The 18,884-nt window shown below is 53.4% G+C and overlaps 1 protein-coding gene across 1 annotated transcript in view; it reads left to right on the forward strand.

The window, feature by feature from the left end:
* LOC142186460 (PHD finger protein 23A-like) overlaps positions 1–18,644 on the forward strand; it is a 24,572-nt gene extending 5,928 nt beyond the window's left edge. The window contains exons 2-5 of the mRNA XM_075261293.1: positions 9,509–9,540; positions 13,955–14,053; positions 14,136–14,556; positions 18,307–18,644. Coding sequence (XP_075117394.1) covers positions 9,509–9,540; positions 13,955–14,053; positions 14,136–14,556; positions 18,307–18,500 — 746 coding nt within the window. The 3' untranslated portion in view covers positions 18,501–18,644. The remainder of the gene's footprint in view (positions 1–9,508; positions 9,541–13,954; positions 14,054–14,135; positions 14,557–18,306) is intronic.
* The last annotated feature ends 240 nt before the right edge of the window (positions 18,645–18,884 follow it).

Raw genomic sequence — 18,884 nt, forward strand, 5'->3', positions numbered from 1 at the left:
TATATATATATATATATATATATATATATATATATATATTATATGGAGACTGAGGGGAGAGGTGTATATATATATTATATGGAGACTGAGGGGAGAGGTGTATATATATATTATATGGAGACTGAGGAGAGAGGTGTATATATATATTATATGGAGACTGAGGGGAGAGGTGTATATATATATTATATGGAGACTGAGGGGAGAGGTGTATATATATATATATTATATGGAGACTGAGGAGAGAGGTGTATATATATATATATATTATATGGAGACTGAGGGGAGAGGTGTATATATATATATATATATATATTATATGGAGACTGAGGAGAGAGGTGTATATATATATATATATTATATGGAGACTGAGGAGAGAGGTGTATATATATATATATATTATATGGAGACTGAGGGGAGAGGTGTATATATATATTATATGGAGACTGAGGGGAGAGGTGTGTATATATATATATATTATATGGAGACTGAGGGGAGAGGTGTATATATATATTATATGGAGACTGAGGGGAGAGGTGTATATATATATATATTATATGGAGACTGAGGAGAGAGGTGTATATATATATATATATTATATGGAGACTGAGGGGAGAGGTGTATATATATATTATATGGAGACTGAGGGGAGAGGTGTATATATATATTATATGGAGACTGAGGAGAGAGGTGTATATATATATTATATGGAGACTGAGGAGAGAGGTGTATATATATATTATATGGAGACTGAGGAGAGAGGTGTATATATATATATATATATATATATATATATATATATATATATATATATATATATATATATAATATGGAGACTGAGGGGAGAGGTGTGTATATATATATATATATATATATATATATATATATATATATTATATGGAGACTGAGGAGAGAGGTGTATATATATATATATATATATATATATTATATGGAGACTGAGGAGAGAGGTGTATATATATATATATATATATATATATATATATATATTATATGGAGACTGAGGGGAGAGGTGTATATATATATTATATGGAGACTGAGGGGAGAGGTGTATATATATATTATATGGAGACTGAGGGGAGAGGTGTATATATATATTATATGGAGACTGAGGGGAGAGGTGTATATATATATTATATGGAGACTGAGGAGAGAGGTGTATATATATATTATATGGAGACTGAGGGGAGAGGTGTATATATATATTATATGGAGACTGAGGGGAGAGGTGTATATATATATATATATATTATATGGAGACTGAGGAGAGAGGTGTATATATATATTATATGGAGACTGAGGGGAGAGGTGTATATATATATTATATGGAGACTGAGGGGAGAGGTGTGTATATATATATATATTATATGGAGACTGAGGGGAGAGGTGTATATATATATATATTATATGGAGACTGAGGGGAGAGGTGTATATATATATATATATTATATGGAGACTGAGGGGAGAGGTGTATATATATATATATATATATATATATATATATATATATATATATATTATATGGAGACTGAGGGGAGAGGTGTATATATATATATATATATATATATATATATATATATATATATATATATTATATGGAGACTGAGGGGAGAGGTGTATATATATATATTATATGGAGACTGAGGGGAGAGGTGTATATATATATATATATATATTATATGGAGACTGGGGAGAGAGGTGTATATATATATATTATATGGAGACTGAGGGGAGAGGTGTATATATATATATATATATATATATATATATATATATATATATATATATATATTATATGGAGACTGAGGGGAGAGGTGTATATATATATATATTATATGGAGACTGAGGAGAGAGGTGTATATATATATTATATGGAGACTGAGGAGAGAGGTGTATATATATATTATATGGAGACTGAGGAGAGAGGTGTATATATATATTATATGGAGACTGAGGAGAGAGGTGTATATATATATATATTATATGGAGACTGAGGAGAGAGGTGTATATATATATATTATATAGAGACTGAGGAGAGAGGTGTATATATATATATATATATATTATATGGAGACTGAGGAGAGAGGTGTGTATATATATTATATGGAGACTGAGGGGAGAGGTGTATGTATATATTATATAGAGACTGAGGAGAGAGGTGTATATATATATATATATATATTATATGGAGACTGAGGGGAGAGGTGTGTATATATATATTATATGGAGACTGAGGGGAGAGGTGTATATATATATATATATATTATATGGAGACTGAGGAGAGAGGTGTATATATATATATATTATATGGAGACTGAGGAGAGAGGTGTATATATATATATTATATGGAGACTGAGGAGAGAGGTGTATATATATATATTATATATATTATATGGAGACTGGGGAGAGAGGTGTATAAAAAAAAAAAATGCTTTATTGGCACGTCTGAATAGGTATTTGGCATTGCCAAAGCTAGTAAAGTGGGTGGGTGGGGGGGGGGAGTTGGGTTGGGTGGGTGGTGGGTATGGGGGGGGGGGTCGGTTATAACAGTCCATGGAGTCTCATCTTTCTCTTCGTTGGTGACCGCTATATGGGGAGGTGGGGTGGGGCGGGTGTATTGGGATAAATATAACAGTCCATGGAGTCTCATCTTCCTCTTCGTTGGTGACTGCTATATGGGGAGGTGGGGTGGGGCGGGTGTATTGGGATAAATATAACAGTCCGTGGAGTCTCATCTTCCTCTTAGTTGGTGACCGCTATATGGGGAGGTGGGGGTGGGTGGGGCGGGTGTATTGGGATAAATATAACAGTCCATGGAGTCTCATCTTCCTCTTAGTTGGTGACCGCTATATGGGGAGGTGGGGGTGGGTGGGGCGGGTGTATTGGGATAAATATAACAGTCCATGGAGTCTCGTCTTCCTCTTCGTTGGTGACTGCTATATGGGGAGGTGGGGTTGGGGCGGGTGTATTGGGATAAATATAACAGTCCGTGGAGTCTCATCTTCCTCTGGTTTGGTGACAGCTGGACACGTATTGGGCAGCGATCTCCACAGTGGCCTCTTCTTCTCCCAGTAGGATGTAGAGTTTCCTCTTCTCCCAGTCTGGGATGTGGGCAGAGAGTCTTTGGTAGTAGACGGCCCTCACAGCTGAGTATTTGGTGCAGTGTAGCAGGAAGTGGGTCTGGTCTTCTAGGACCCCCTGGTCACAGTGCTGGCACAGTCTCTTCTCCCGTGGCTTGTACGTCTGCCTGTATCGCCCCGTCTCTATCTCTAGGTTGTGGGCGCTCAGTCTGTACCGGCTCAGGGTCTGTCTGTGCTTGGGGTGGCGTATTCTCTCCAGGTAGGTGGCCATGGTGTAGTCCCTTTGTAGGGATTGGTACACATTGGTGAGTTTCTTGGAGTTATTTATTTCATTTCTCCATTCTTCAATGTACCGCTCTCTGTTTGCCTCTGTGGTCGCCTTTATCTCGGCCTTGGTTATCATCTGTTGGTGTTTTTGGTTTGGTGGTTGGCTGCTGTTTGGTTGGTGAGTGTCTGGTTTGCTCAGGTGGCTTAGCCATGCTTGGTGGTGGTAGGAGTCGCTCCCCTGGATGTGTGCCTGGAAAGCTAGCGCCCTCTTCTGTATGGTGAGCCATAGGGGGAGTCTGCCTAGCTCTGCCCTGCAGGCCATGTTGGTGGTGTTGCGATGGACATGGAGCAGGTATTTGCAGAACTCCAGGTGGAAGTTCTCTGTTGGGCTGGAATCCCACTGTGACTGGTCTGGGTAGGTGGCTGGGCCCCAAACCTCACTGCCATAGAGAAGGATCGGGGTGATGACTGCGTCAAATCTCTTCATCCAGACCCTCACCGGTGGTTTGAGGTGGTACAGTTGTCTTCTGATGGCGTAGAAGGTTCTGCAGGCTTTTGCTTTCAGGGTTTCTATTGCTGCTTTGAAGCTTCCTGATTGGCTGAGCTCCAGCCCCAGGTAGGTGTAGCTGTTGGTTTTCTCCAGTGTGGAGCCGTTCAGTGTGAATTGTGGGGTGGTGGAGGCTTTATTGTGGCCCTTCTTCTGAAATACCATGACTTTGGTCTTCTTCTGGTTGATGAGTAGGGCCCATGTGGTGCTGAATTTTTCCAGCACTGACAGGCTTTCTTGGAGGTCTTTCTCGGTGGGGGCCAGGAGTAGGAGGTCATCGGCGTATAGCAGGAACTTCACCTCTCGATTGTTCAGGGTGAGGCCTGGGGTTGGTGAGGCCTCCAGGGCTGTAGCCAGTTCATTGATATAGATGTTGAAGAGCGTTGGGCTCAGGCTACAGCCTTGTCTGACCCCTCGGGCCTGTTGGAAGTATGCGGTCCTTTTCCCATTCACCTTCACACTGCACTGGTTTCCGGTGTAGGAGCTCTTGATGACGTCGTACGTTCTTCCTCCTATTCCACTCTCTAGGAGTTTTAGGAGTAGGCCTGGGTGCCATACTGAATCAAACGCCTTCTTAAAGTCCACGAAGCAGGCGAATATCTTGCCTCTTCTGGTGTTGTGGACGTGCGTCTTGATGAGGCTGTGCAGGGTGTAGATATGGTCTGTGGTGCGGTGGTTTGGCATGAACCCTGCTTGGCTCTTGCTGAGGACCCCGTGTTGTGTGAGGAAGGTGAGGATTCTGTTATTGATGATGCTGTTGAACAGTTTCCCTAGCGTGCTGCTGACTCAGATCCCTCTGTAGTTGTTGGGGTCATATTGGTCCCCATTCTTGTAGATGGGGGTTATGAGCCCTTTGTTCCAGTCTTCGGGGAAGTGTCCAGCATTGAGCACGAGGGTGAATAGCTTTGCCAGTGCCGCGTGTATTGCTGGAGAGCTGTATTTCATCATCTCTGGTAGGATGCCGTCAGGGCCACTGGCCTTTTTGCCTTTCAGCAGGACAATTCTTTCCTGTATATCTTTTATGGTGATTGGCGAGTCCAGAGGGTTCTGGAAGTCTTTGATGACTTTCTCCATGTCCCTCAGTTTGGTGATTATCTGTTGCTGTTCTGGAGTTAGTTCTTCTTCTGGGATGTTTTTGTAGAGACCTCTGAAGTAGTTGAGCCAGATATTGCCATTTTGGATGTGGAGAGAGTTTTTCTTGGGCTTTGTGCCCATGTGGTGCCAGGTCTCCCAGAATGAGCTGTCCTGGAGGGAGTCCTCTAGTTGCTGTATTTTGTGGGAGAGGTCCCTCTGTTTCTTCTCTCTGAGGGTGCCCTTGTATTGCTTGCATAGATTGCTGTAGGCTTCCCTCACCTCCTTGTTGTTGGGGTCCCTGTGTTTTTGGTTGGAGGCTCTTCTTAGGGTATGGCGTAGTGCTCTGCAGTCGCTGTCCAACCATTTGTGGGACTGTTTGTTGGTTTGTCTTATGGGTTTGGTTCGTTTCAGGCCTGCTAGTTCTGCTGTGGTCTGTAGGGTGTACTTGAGATCCTTCACAGCTCTGGTGACTCCCTGTTGGTCTGGCTGATAGTTGTTTGTATGGAAGTTTGTGAGCAGTGTCTTGATTTCGGGTCGGTTGGTTGCGTTGGTATATTCTATGGCCGGGTGGTTGGCCCATGTGAAATGTCTTGGTAGGTTGTAGAGGCCGGACTGTTGGGGCTCATGTGTGGGTGTTTTGTTCCTGGTTCTCATGTATAGTAGGATCTGGTTGTGGTCTGATAGATGGGAGTCAGGTGCGATTGTGAAGTCTTCAATGTCTGACAGGTCTGCGTCTGTAATGGCATAGTCCACCACGCTGTTGCCCACTTGAGAGTTTAGTGTGAAGCGTCCTCTGGGATCGCCTGTGGTACGTCCGTTTATTATGTACAGTCCTAGGCTTCGGCACATGTTCAGCAGTTGTCTCCCACTCTTGTTGACAATTCTGTCTTGGCTGTTTCTTCTTGTCTGTGTGGGTTCTGGGTGGTGGATCTCACTACCGTGCGTATGTGGGTTGTCGTCCGGGGGCAGGTAGTCTATCTCTGTGCCTGTCCTTGCATTCAGGTCTCCGCATATTAGTACTCTGCCTTTGGGTTGGAAGTGGACGGCTTCCCTTTGTAGGACCTCGTAAGTGTCGGGGTGGTGGTAGGGGGACCCTGGTGGGGGCATATATACTGCACAGAGATAGATGTCCTGCTGGCCGCTGAGGATGGAGCTGCTTATTTTTATCCATATGTGATTAGTTCCACGTTTGGTAGCTTTTACGTGTTCTTTGAGCTCCTCCTTGTACCATATTAGTATGCCTCCTGAGTGGCGGCCATGTTTGGTGGTCTTATTTTTCTGGGCGGGCACTGAGAATTCCTTGTAGCCCATGGGTGTTAGGGACTCGTCATCTGCCCGGGTCCATGTCTCTAGGAGGATTTGAATGTCTATGTTTTTTAGTCTGTCTATGAAGTCTGGATCTTTTGGGTTAGATCTATAGGCTGAGGCGTTCAGCCCTTGTATGTTCCAACTACTGATAGTTAGTGATTTCATCTTCAGTGTGTAAACCTTGTAATGAGCTGTCCTGCAGAGGACGGGCTGGGTTCTTGGTCTGTACAGTATGCCGTCTTAGTCTGTACAGTATGCCGTCACTTGGTGTAATGGGTTCAGTCTGTACAGTATGCCGTCACTCGGTGTAATGGGTTCAGTCTGTACAGTATGCCGTCACTCGGTGTAATGGGTTCAGTCTGTACAGTATGCCGTCACTCGGTGTAATGGGCTCAGTCTGTACAGTATGCCGTCACTCGGTGTAGTTGGCTCAGTCTGTACAGTATGCCGTCACTCGGTGTAATGGGTTCAGTCTGTACAGTATGCCGTCACTCGGTGTAATGGGTTCAGTCTGTACAGTATGCCGTCACTCGGTGTAATGGGTTCAGTCTGTACAGTATGCCGTCACTCGGTGTAATGGGCTCAGTCTGTACAGTATGCCGTCACTCGGTGTAGTTGGCTCAGTCTGTACAGTATGCCGTCACTCGGTGTAATGGGTTCAGTCTGTACAGTATGCCGTCACTCGGTGTAATGGGTTCAGTCTGTACAGTATGCCGTCACTCGGTGTAATGGGCTCAGTCTGTACAGTATGCCGTCACTCGGTGTAATGGGCTCAGTCTGTACAGTATGCCGTCACTCGGTGTAATGGGTTCAGTCTGTACAGTATGCCGTCACTCGGTGTAATGGGCTCAGTCTGTACAGTATGCCGTCACTCGGTGTAATGGGCTCAGCCTGTACAGTATGCCGTCACTCGGTGTAATGGGCTCAGTCTGTACAGTATGCCGTCACTCGGTGTAATGGGCTCAGTCTGTACAGTATGCCGTCACTCGGTGTAATGGGCTCAGCCTGTACAGTATGCCGTCACTCTGTGTAACGGGCTCAGTCTGTACAGTATGCCGTCACTCGGTGTAATGGGTTCAGTCTGTACAGTATGCCGTCACTCGGTGTAATGGACTCAGTCTGTACAGTATGCCATCACTCGGTGTAATGGGCTCAGTCTGTACAGTATGCCGTCACTCGGTGTAATGGTTCAGTCTGTACAGTATGCCGTCACTCGGTGTAATGGGCTCAGTCTGTACAGTATGCCGTCACTCGGTGTAATGGGCTCAGTCTGTACAGTATGCCGTCACTCGGTGTAATGGGCTCAGTCTGTACAGTATGCCGTCACTCGGTGTAATGGGCTCAGTCTGTACAGTATGCCGTCACTCGGTGTAATGGGCTCAGTCTGTACAGTATGCCGTCGCTCGGTGTAATGGGCTCAGTCTGTACAGTATGCCGTCACTCGGTGTAATGGGCTCAGTCTGTACAGTATGCCGTCACTCGGTGTAATGGTTCAGTCTGTACAGTATGCCGTCACTCGGTGTAATGGGCTCAGTCTGTACAGTATGCCGTCACTCGGTGTAATGGGCTCAGTCTGTACAGTATGCCGTCACTCGGTGTAATGGGTTCAGTCTGTACAGTATGCCGTCACCCGGTGTAATGGGCTCAGTCTGTACAGTATGCCGTCGCTCGGTGTAATGGGCTCAGTCTGTACAGTATGCCGTCGCTCGGTGTAATGGGCTCAGTCTGTACAGTATGCCGTCGCTCGGTGTAATGGGCTCAGTCTGTACAGTATGTCGTCACTCGGTGTAATGGTTCAGTCTGTACAGTATGCCGTCACTCGGTGTAATGGGCTCAGTCTGTACAGTATGCCGTCACTCGGTGTAATGGTACAGTCTGTACAGTATGCCGTCACTCGGTGTAATGGGCTCAGTCTGTACAGTATGCCGTCACTCGGTGTAATGGTACAGTCTGTACAGTATGCCGTCACTCGGTGTAATGGGCTCAGTCTGTACAGTATGCCGTCACTCGGTGTAATGGGCTCAGTCTGTACAGTATGCCGTCGCTCGGTGTAATGGGCTCAGTCTGTACAGTATGTCGTCACTCGGTGTAATGGTTCAGTCTGTACAGTATGCCGTCACTCGGTGTAATGGGCTCAGTCTGTACAGTATGCCGTCACTCGGTGTAATGGTACAGTCTGTACAGTATGCCGTCACTCGGTGTAATGGGCTCAGTCTGTACAGTATGCCGTCACTCGGTGTAATGGGCTCAGTCTGTACAGTATGCCGTCGCTCGGTGTAATGGGCTCAGTCTGTACAGTATGTCGTCACTCGGTGTAATGGTTCAGTCTGTACAGTATGCCGTCACTCGGTGTAATGGGCTCAGTCTGTACAGTATGCCGTCACTCGGTGTAATGGGCTCAGTCTGTACAGTATGCCGTCACTCGGTGTAATGGGCTCAGTCTGTACAGTATGCCGTCACTCGGTGTAATGGTACAGTCTGTACAGTATGCCGTCACTCGGTGTAATGGGCTCAGTCTGTACAGTATGCCGTCACTCGGTGTAATGGGCTCAGTCTGTACAGTATGCCGTCACTCGGTGTAATGGGCTCAGTCTGTACAGTATGCCGTCGCTCGGTGTAATGGGCTCAGTCTGTACAGTATGTCGTCACTCGGTGTAATGGTTCAGTCTGTACAGTATGCCGTCACTCGGTGTAATGGGCTCAGTCTGTACAGTATGCCGTCACTCGGTGTAATGGTACAGTCTGTACAGTATGCCGTCACTCGGTGTAATGGGCTCAGTCTGTACAGTATGCCGTCACTCGGTGTAATGGGCTCAGTCTGTACAGTATGCCGTCACTCGGTGTAATGGGCTCAGTCTGTACAGTATGCCGTCACTCGGTGTAATGGTACAGTCTGTACAGTATGCCGTCACTCGGTGTAATGGTACAGTCTGTACAGTATGCCGTCACTCGGTGTAATGGGCTCAGTCTGTACAGTATGCCGTCACTTGGTGTAATGGGCTCAGTCTCTACAGTATGCCGTCACTCGGTGTAATGGTTCAGTCTCTACAGTATGCCGTCACTCGGTGTAATGGGCTCAGTCTGGAAAGAAAGAAGAAATCATTGAGTTATCAGCTGCTAAAATGTCTATACAGTTTTTTGGGAGGCTGAGGAGAGAGGTGTGTATGTGGAGATATATATAGAATATGATTTTTTTTTATTTTTTTTGTCTTAATAGATTCTTCAGTGAATGTCAAAACTTCTTCTCAGGTAAGTTAGATGTGGATGCCGGGGGTTGAACCCTGGGGGTTGTATGTGGATTCTGGGGGTTGTATGTGCATTCTGGGGGTTGTATGTGGATGCCGGGGGTTGTATGTGGATGCCGGGGGTTGTATTCTGGGGTTGTACTGTTACATGTCTGGGGGTTGTATGCTGAGGTTGTACTGTTGTATGCTGGGGGTTGCACGCTGGGGTTGTACTGTTAGATGCTGGGGGGTTGTATGCTGGGGGTTGTATTCTGGGGTTGTACTGTTACATGTCTGGGGGGTTACATGTCTGGGGGCGGTATGTGGATGCCGGGGTTGTATGCTGAGGTTGTACTGTTACATGTCTGGGGGTTGTATGCTGAGGTTGTACTGTTACATGTCTGGGGGTTGTATGCTGGGGGTTGCATACTGGGGTTGTACTGTTACATGTCTGGGGGTTGTATTCTGGGGGCGGTATGTGGATGCCGGGGGTTGTATTCTGGGGTTGTACTGTTACATGTCTGGGGGTTGTATGCGGGGGGTTGCATGCTGGGGGTTGCATGCTGGGGTTGTACTGTTACATGTCTGGGTGTTGTATGCTGGGGGCGGTATGTGGATGCCGGGGGTTGTATGCTGAGGTTGTACTGTTACATGTCTGGGGGTTGTATGCTGAGGTTGTACTGTTACATGTCTGGGGGTTGTATGCTGGGGGTTGCATACTGGGGTTGTACTGTTACATGTCTGGGGGTTGTATTCTGGGGGCGGTATGTGGATGCCGGGGGTTGTATTCTGGGGTTGTACTGTTACATGTCTGGGGGTTGTATGCGGGGGGTTGCATGCTGGGGGTTGCATGCTGGGGTTGTACTGTTACATGTCTGGGTGTTGTATGCTGGGGGCGGTATGTGGATGCCGGGGGTTGTATGCTGAGGTTGTACTGTTACATGTCTGGGGGGTTGCATGTCTGGGGGTTGTATGCTGGGGGTTGCATGCTGGGGTTGTACTGTTACATGTCTGGGGGGTTACATGTCTGGGGGTTGCATGCTGGGGGTTGTACTGTTACATGTCTGGGGGTTGCATGCTGGGGGTTGTATGCTGAGGTTGTACTGTTACATATCTGGGGGGTTACATGTCTGGGGGTTGCATGCTGGGGGTTGTACTGTTACATGTCTGGGGGTTGCATGCTGGGGGTTGTATGCTGAGGTTGTACTGTTACATGTCTGGGGGTTGTATTTCAGGGGTTGTATTCCAGGGGTTGTATGTGGATGCTGGGGGTTGTATTCTGGGGTTGTACTGTTACATGTCTGGGGGTTGTATGCTGAGGTTGTACTGTTGTATGCTGGGGGTTGCACGCTGGGGTTGTACTGTTAGATGCTGGGGGGTTGTATGCTGGGGGTTGTATTCTGGGGTTGTACTGTTACATGTCTGGGGGGTTACATGTCTGGGGGCGGTATGTGGATGCCGGGGTTGTATGCTGAGGTTGTACTGTTACATGTCTGGGGGTTGTATGCTGAGGTTGTACTGTTACATGTCTGGGGGTTGTATGCTGGGGGTTGCATACTGGGGTTGTACTGTTACATGTCTGGGGGTTGTATTCTGGGGGCGGTATGTGGATGCCGGGGGTTGTATTCTGGGGTTGTACTGTTACATGTCTGGGGGTTGTATGCGGGGGGTTGCATGCTGGGGGTTGCATGCTGGGGTTGTACTGTTACATGTCTGGGTGTTGTATGCTGGGGGCGGTATGTGGATGCCGGGGGTTGTATGCTGAGGTTGTACTGTTACATGTCTGGGGGTTGTATGCTGAGGTTGTACTGTTACATGTCTGGGGGTTGTATGCTGGGGGTTGCATACTGGGGTTGTACTGTTACATGTCTGGGGGTTGTATTCTGGGGGCGGTATGTGGATGCCGGGGGTTGTATTCTGGGGTTGTACTGTTACATGTCTGGGGGTTGTATGCGGGGGGTTGCATGCTGGGGGTTGCATGCTGGGGTTGTACTGTTACATGTCTGGGTGTTGTATGCTGGGGGCGGTATGTGGATGCCGGGGGTTGTATGCTGAGGTTGTACTGTTACATGTCTGGGGGGTTGCATGTCTGGGGGTTGTATGCTGGGGGTTGCATGCTGGGGTTGTACTGTTACATGTCTGGGGGGTTACATGTCTGGGGGTTGCATGCTGGGGGTTGTACTGTTACATGTCTGGGGGTTGCATGCTGGGGGTTGTATGCTGAGGTTGTACTGTTACATATCTGGGGGGTTACATGTCTGGGGGTTGCATGCTGGGGGTTGTACTGTTACATGTCTGGGGGTTGCATGCTGGGGGTTGTATGCTGAGGTTGTACTGTTACATGTCTGGGGGTTGTATGCTGGGGGTTGCATGCTGGGGGGTTGCATGTCTGGGGGTTGCATGCTGGGGTTTGCATGCTGGGGTTGTAGTTACATGTCTGGGGGTTGCATGCTGGGGGGTTGCATGTCTGGGGGTTGCATGCTGGGGGTTGTACTGTTACATGTCTGGGGGTTGTATTCTGGGGGCGGTATTTGGATGCCGGGGTTGTATGCTGAGGTTGTACTGTTACATGTCTGGGGGTTGTATGCTGGGGGTTGCATGCTGGGGTTGTACTGTTACATGTCTGGGGGTTGTATGCTGGGGGTTGTATGCTGAGGTTGTACTGTTACATGTCTGGGGGTTGTATGCTGGGGGTTGCATGCTGGGGTTGTACTGTTACATGTCTGGGGGTTGTATGCTGGGGGTTGCATGCTGGGGTTGTACTGTTACATGTCTGGGGGTTGTATTCTGGGGGCGGTATGTGGATGCCGGGGGTTGTATTCTGGGGTTATACTGTTACATGTCTGGGGGTTGTATTCTGGGGCGGTATGTGGATGCCGGGGGTTGTATTCTGGGGTTGTACTGTTACATGTCTGGGGGTTGTATGCGGGGGGTTGCATGCTGGGGTTGTACTGTTACATGTCTGGGGGTTGTATTCTGGGGGCGGTATGTGGATGCCGGGGGTTGTATTCTGGGGTTATACTGTTACATGTCTGGGGGTTGTATTCTGGGGCGGTATGTGGATGCCGGGGGTTGTATTCTGGGGTTGTACTGTTACATGTCTGGGGGTTGTATGCGGGGGGTTGCATGCTGGGGTTTGTACTATTACATGTCTGGGGGTTGCATGCTGGGGGTTGTACTATTACATGTCTGGGGGTTGCATGCTGGGGTTGTACTGTTACATGTCTGGGGGTTGTATGCTGGGGGTTGCATGCTGGGGTTGTACTGTTACATGTCTGGGGGTTGTATTCTGGGGGCGGTATGTGGATGCCGGGGGTTGTATTCTGGGGTTATACTGTTACATGTCTGGGGGTTGTATTCTGGGGCGGTATGTGGATGCCGGGGGTTGTATTCTGGGGTTGTACTGTTACATGTCTGGGGGTTGTATGCGGGGGGTTGCATGCTGGGGTTTGTACTATTACATGTCTGGGGGTTGCATGCTGGGGGTTGTACTATTACATGTCTGGGGGTTGTATGCTGGGGTTGTACTGTTACATGTCTGGGGGTTGTATGCTGGGGGCGGTATGTGGATGCCGGGGGTTGTATGCTGAGGTTGTACTGTTACATGTCTGGGGGGTTGCATGTCTGGGGGTTGCATGCTGGGGTTGTACTGTTAGATGCTGGGGGGTTGTATGCTGGGGGTTGTATTCTGGGGTTGTACTGTTACATGTCTGGGGGGTTACATGTCTGGGGGTTGCATGCTGGGGGTTGTATGCTGAGGTTGTACTGTTACATGTCTGGGGGGTTACATGTCTGGGGGTTGCATGCTGGGGGTTGTACTGTTACATGTCTGGGGTTTGTATTCTGGGGTTGTACTGTTACATGTCTGGGGGTTGCATGCTGGGGGTTGTATGCTGAGGTTGTACTGTTACATGTCTGGGGGTTGTATGCTGGGGGTTGTATGCTGAGGTTGTACTGTTACATGTCTGGGGGTTGTATGCTGGGGGTTGCATGCTGGGGGGTTGCATGTCTGGGGATTGCATGCTGGGGTTGTACTGTTACATGTCTGGGGGTTGCATGCTGGGGGGTTGCATGCTGGGGGTTGTACTGTTACATGTCTGGGGGTTGTATTCTGGGGGCGGTATTTGGATGCTGGGGTTGTATGCTGAGGTTGTACTGTTACATGTCTGGGGGTTGTATGCTGGGGGTTGTATGCTGAGGTTGTACTGTTACATGTCTGGGGGTTGTATGCTGAGGTTGTACTGTTACATGTCTGGGGGTTGCATGCTGGGGGTTGTACTGTTACATGTCTGAGGGTTGTATTCTGGGGGCGGTATTTGGATGCCGGGGTTGTATGCTGAGGTTGTACTGTTACATGTCTGGGGGTTGTATGCTGAGGTTGTACTGTTACATGTCTGGGGTTTGTTGTTTCTGCGATCTGACTCTCCTCTCTTCACCAGCCGCCTCCTCAGAGACGCTCGCGGACAGTCGAGGATTTTAACCGTTTCTGTTCCTTTGTCCTGGCCTACTCGGGCTATATACCTCCACCTGTGAAAGAGGCGAGTACATTGAGTGGGGGCCACTTTGGGGCGGAGCCAGTGCTGCCCAGTGTTCACCCTAATAATATTTTCTGTCCTGTAGGAGAAGTCCTGGACTCCGCCTCCTCCGGCGACCCCACATCGGACCGAGGAAAGTGACAGCTGGGATTCTCCAGACCCCTCCCGCCTCCCCCTGGCAGCCGCCACCTCCGATCTCGGCACAATCCAGACTTTTGTCATGAAGGCCAAAGGTCAGAGTGGAAGTGGGAGCAGACGTCGGGGGGCGGAGCATGCACGTGTAAAGAGGAGTTCTCGCAGAAGACGGAGACAGCGGCATCGGGTCGGGGCTGCTGGTAGGATGAGTGATACGGACACTGATGATGAAGATCGGGGGGTTCCACATGTGACCTCCCCTGCAGCCCCACAGCCCCCTCCCAGTGCAGAGAGCAGCCGGGACGCTGCAGGCGGCAGCTCCAGTGACGCAGACACCCAAGTGATGGATGAAGACATCATGGTGGACTCAGGTGAGGCGGGGGGTAGTGAGGGGGTCTCGGGTGAGGCGGGGGGCAGTGAGGGGTTCCCAGGGTCTCTGGTGAGGGGGGGGGGCAGTGAGGGGTTCCCGGGGTCTTGGGGGTTCCCGGGGTCTCGGGTGAGGCGGGGAGCAGTGAGGGGTTTTCGGGGGTTCCCGGGGTCTCGGTTGAGGCGGGGGGCAGTGAGGGGGTCTCGGGTGAGGGGTTCCCGGGGTGAGGCGGGGGGCAGTGAGGGGTTCCCGGGGTCTTGGGGGTAGTGAGGGGTTCCCGGGGTCTTGGGGGTAGTGAGGGGTTCCTGGGGTCTTGGGGGTAGTGAGGGGTTCCCGGGGTCTTGGGGGTTCCCGGGATCTCGGGTGAGGCGGGGAGCAGTGAGGGGTTTTCGGGGGTTCCTGAGGTCTCAGGTGAGGGGGGTTTCAGGTGAGGCAGGGGGCAGTGAGGGGTTCCCGGGGTCTTGGGTGAGGCGGAGGGCAGTGAGGGGTTCCCGGGGTCTCAGATGAGGGGTTCCCGGGGCTCGGGTGAGGCGGGGGGCAGTGAGGGGTTCCTGGGGTCTCAGGTGAGGCGGGGAGCAGTGAGGGGTTCCCGGGGTCTCGGGTGAGGCGGGGAGCAGTGAGGGGTTCCCGGGGTCTCGGGTGAGGCGGGGGGCAGTGAGGGATTCCCGGGGTCTCGGGTGAGGCGGGGGGCAGTGAGGGATTCCCGGGTGAAGCGGGGAGCAGTGAGGGGGTCTCGGGTGAGGCGGGGGGCAGTGAGGGGTTCCCGGGGTCTCGGGTGAGGCGGGGGGCAGTGAGGGGTTCCCGGGGTCTCGGGTGAGGCGGGGAGCAGTGAGGGGTTCCCGGGTCTCGGGTGAGGCGGGGGGCAGTGAGGGGTTCCCGGGGTCTCGGGTGAGGTGGGGGGCAGTGAGGGGGTCTCGGGTGAGGCGGGGGGCAGTGAGGGGGGTCTCGGGTGAGGCGGGGGGCAGTGAGGGGTTCCTGGGGTCTCGGGTGAGGCGGGGAGCAGTGAGGGATTCCCGGGGTCTCGGGTGAGGCGGGGGGCAGTGAGGGGTTCCCGGGGTCTCGGGTGAGGCGGGGAGCAGTGAGGGGTTCCCGGGGTTTCGGGTGAGGCGGGGGGCAGTGAGGGGTTCCCGGGGTCTCGGGTGAGGCGGGGGGCAGTGAGGGGTTCCCGGGGTTTCGGGTGAGGCGGGGGGCAGTGAGGGGTTCCCGGGGTCTCGGGTGAGGCGGGGAGCAGTGAGGGGTTCCCGGGGTCTCGGGTGAGGCGGGGGGCAGTGAGGGGTTCCCGGGGTCTCGGGTGAGGCGGGGAGCAGTGAGGGGTTCCCGGGGTCTCGGGTGAGGCGGGGGGCAGTGAGGGGTTCCCGGGATCTCGGGTGAGGCGGGGGGCAGTGAGGGGTTCCCGGGGTCTCGGGTGAGGCGGGGAGCAGTGAGGGGGTCTCGGGTGAGGCGGGGGGCAGTGAGGGGGTCTCAGGTGAGGCGGGGGGCAGTGAGGGGGTCTCGGGTGAGGCGGGGGGCAGTGAGGGGTTCCCGGGGTCTCGGGTAAGGCGGGGAGCAGTGAGGGGTTCCCGGGGTCTCGGGTGAGGCGGGGAGCAGTGAGGGGTTCCCGGGGTCTCGGGTGAGGCGGGGGGCAGTGAGGGATTCCCGGGGTCTCGGGTGAGGCGGGGGGCAGTGAGGGGTTCCTGGGGTCTCGGGTGAGGCGGGGGGCAGTGAGGGGTTCCCGGGTGAAGCGGGGAGCAGTGAGGGGTTCCCGGGGTCTCGGGTGAGGCGGGGAGCAGTGAGCGGTTCCCGGGGTCTCGGGTGAGGCGGGGGGCAGTGAGGGGTTTTCGGGGGTTCCTGAGGTCTCAGGTGAGGGGGGTTTCAGGTGAGGCAGGGGGCAGTGAGGGGTTCCCGGGGTCTCGGGTGAGGCGGAGGGCAGTGAGGGGTTCCCGGTGTCTTGGGTGAGGCGGGGGGCAGTGAGGGGTTCCCGGGGTCTCGGGTGAGGCGGGGAGCAGTGAGGGGTTCCCGGGGTCTCGGGTGAGGCGGGGGGCAGTGAGGGGTTCCCAGGATCTCGGGTGAGGCGGGGGGCAGTGAGGGGTTCCCGGGGTCTCGGGTGAGGCGGGGAGCAGTGAGGGGTTCCCGGGGTCTCGGGTGAGGCGGGGAGCAGTGAGGGGTTCCCGGGGTCTCGGGTGAGGCGGGGGGCAGTGAGGGGTTCCCGGGGTCTCGGGTGAGGCGGGGAGCAGTGAGGGGTTCCCGGGGTCTCGGGTGAGGCGGGGGGCAGTGAGGGATTCCCGGGTGAAGCGGGGAGCAGTGAGGGGTTCCCGGGGTCTCGGGTGAGTCGGGGAGCAGTGAGGGGTTCCCGGGGTCTCGGGTGAGTCGGGGAGCAGTGAGGGGTTCCCGGGGTCTCGGGTGAGTCGGGGAGCAGTGAGGGGTTCCCGGGGTCTCGGGTGAGTCGGGGAGCAGTGAGGGGTTCCCGGGGTCTCGGGTGAGGCGGGGGGCAGTGAGGGGTTCCCGGGGTCTCGGGTGAGGCGGGGGGCAGTGAGGGGTTCCCGGGGTCTCGGGTGAGGCGGGGGGCAGTGAGGGGTTCCCGGGGTCTCGGGTGAGGCGGGGGGCAGTGAGGGGTTCCCAGGGTCTCGGGTGAAGCGGGGGGCAGTGAGGGGTTCCCGGGGTCTTGGGTGAGGGGGGGGCAGTGAGGGGTTCCCGGGGTCTCGGGTGAGGGGGGGGGGGGGGCAGTGAGGGGTTCCTGGGGTCTCGGGTGAGGGGGCAGTGAGGGGTTCCCGGGGTCTTGGGGGTTCCCGGGATCTCGGGTGAGGCGGGGAGCAGTGAGGGGGTTTCGGGGGTTCCTGGGGTCTCGGGTGAGGCGGGGGGCAGTGAGGGGTTCCCGGGGTCTCAGGTGAAGCAGGGAGCAGTGAGGGGTTTTCGGGGGTTTCCGGGGTCTCGGGTGAGGGGGGGAGCAGTGAGGGGGTCTCGGGGGTTCCCGGGGTCTCGGGTGAGGCGGGGGGCAGTGAGGGGTTCCCGGGGTCTCGGGTGAGGCGGGGGGCAGTGAGGAATTCCCGGGGTCTCGGGTGAGGCGGGGGGCAGTGAGGGGTTCCCGGGGTTTCGGGTGAGGCGGGGGGCAGTTAGGGATTCCTGGGTGAAGCGGGGAGCAGTGAGGGATTCCTGGGTGAAGCGGGGAGCAGTGAGGGGTTCCCGGGGTCTCGGGTGAGGCGGGGAGCAGTGAGGGGTTCCCGGGGTCTCGGGTGAGGCGGGGAGCAGTGAGGGGTTCCCGGGGTCTCGGGTGAGGCGGGGGGCAGTGAGGGGTTCCCGGGGTCTCGGGTGAGGCGGGGGGCAGTGAGGGATTCCCGGGTGAAGCGGGGAGCAGTGAGGGGTTCCCGGGGTCTCGGGTGAGGCGGGGAGCAGTGAGGGGTTCCCGGGGTCTCGGGTGAGGCGGGGAGCAGTGAGGGGTTCCCGGGGTCTCGGGTGAGGCGGGGAGCAGTGAGGGGTTCCCGGGGTCTCGGGTGAGGCGGGGAGCAGTGAGGGGTTCCCGGGGTCTCGGGTGAGGCGGGGAGCAGTGAGGGGTTCCCGGGGTCTCGGGTGAGGCGAGGGGTTCCCGGGGTCTCGGGTGAGGCGGGGGGCAGTGAGGGGTTCCCGGGGTCTCAGGTGAAGCAGGGAGCAGTGAGGGGTTTACGGGGGTTTCCGGGGTCTCGGGTGAGGGGGGAGCAGTGAGGGGGTCTCGGGGGGTCTCGGGTGAGGGGGGGTCTCCGGGGTCCTCCATGTCCTGACCATGGTTTCTGGCTCTTGGCAGGAGACGACTCGTGGGACTTGGTGACGTGTTATTGTGAGAAGCCGTTCGCCGGGCGCCCGATGATCGAGTGTAACGTGTGCTGTACGTGGGTCCATCTATCCTGCGCCAAGATCCGCAAGAGCAACGTGCCGGACATCTACTACTGCCAGAAATGCAGGGAGGGCAGGGCCGCCCCTCGGGAGGAGAACCCCTGACCACAGCCTGGACTATGGGGGAGGGGGTCGTCTCCTCCGCGCAGCCCCCCTGTAAATAATGGACAGAAACCTTATTTTATTTTTTGTCCCTCCCTGTAATAAATCCTGTTTATAACCCACAAATAAAGGTTTTTGTGTATAGCAGAGCTGGGCCCGACGTCACTGACCTGAGAAGGCCCCACCCACCAGCAGGTCAGGGCGACCCCATATCCACACTGAGGCAGGTATATGGGGGTACAGGAGGGGACAGTGGGGGTGTATGGGAGGGACAGTGGGGGTGTATGGGGAATACAGGAGGGGACAATGTGGGTGTATGGGGGGGTACAGGAGGGAGCCAGTGGGGGTGTATGGGAGGATACAGGAGGGGCAATGGGGGTGTATGGG

The sequence above is a fragment of the Leptodactylus fuscus genome, unplaced genomic scaffold, assembly GCF_031893055.1.
Source record: "Leptodactylus fuscus isolate aLepFus1 unplaced genomic scaffold, aLepFus1.hap2 HAP2_SCAFFOLD_104, whole genome shotgun sequence".
NCBI lineage: Eukaryota > Metazoa > Chordata > Amphibia > Anura > Leptodactylidae > Leptodactylus > Leptodactylus fuscus.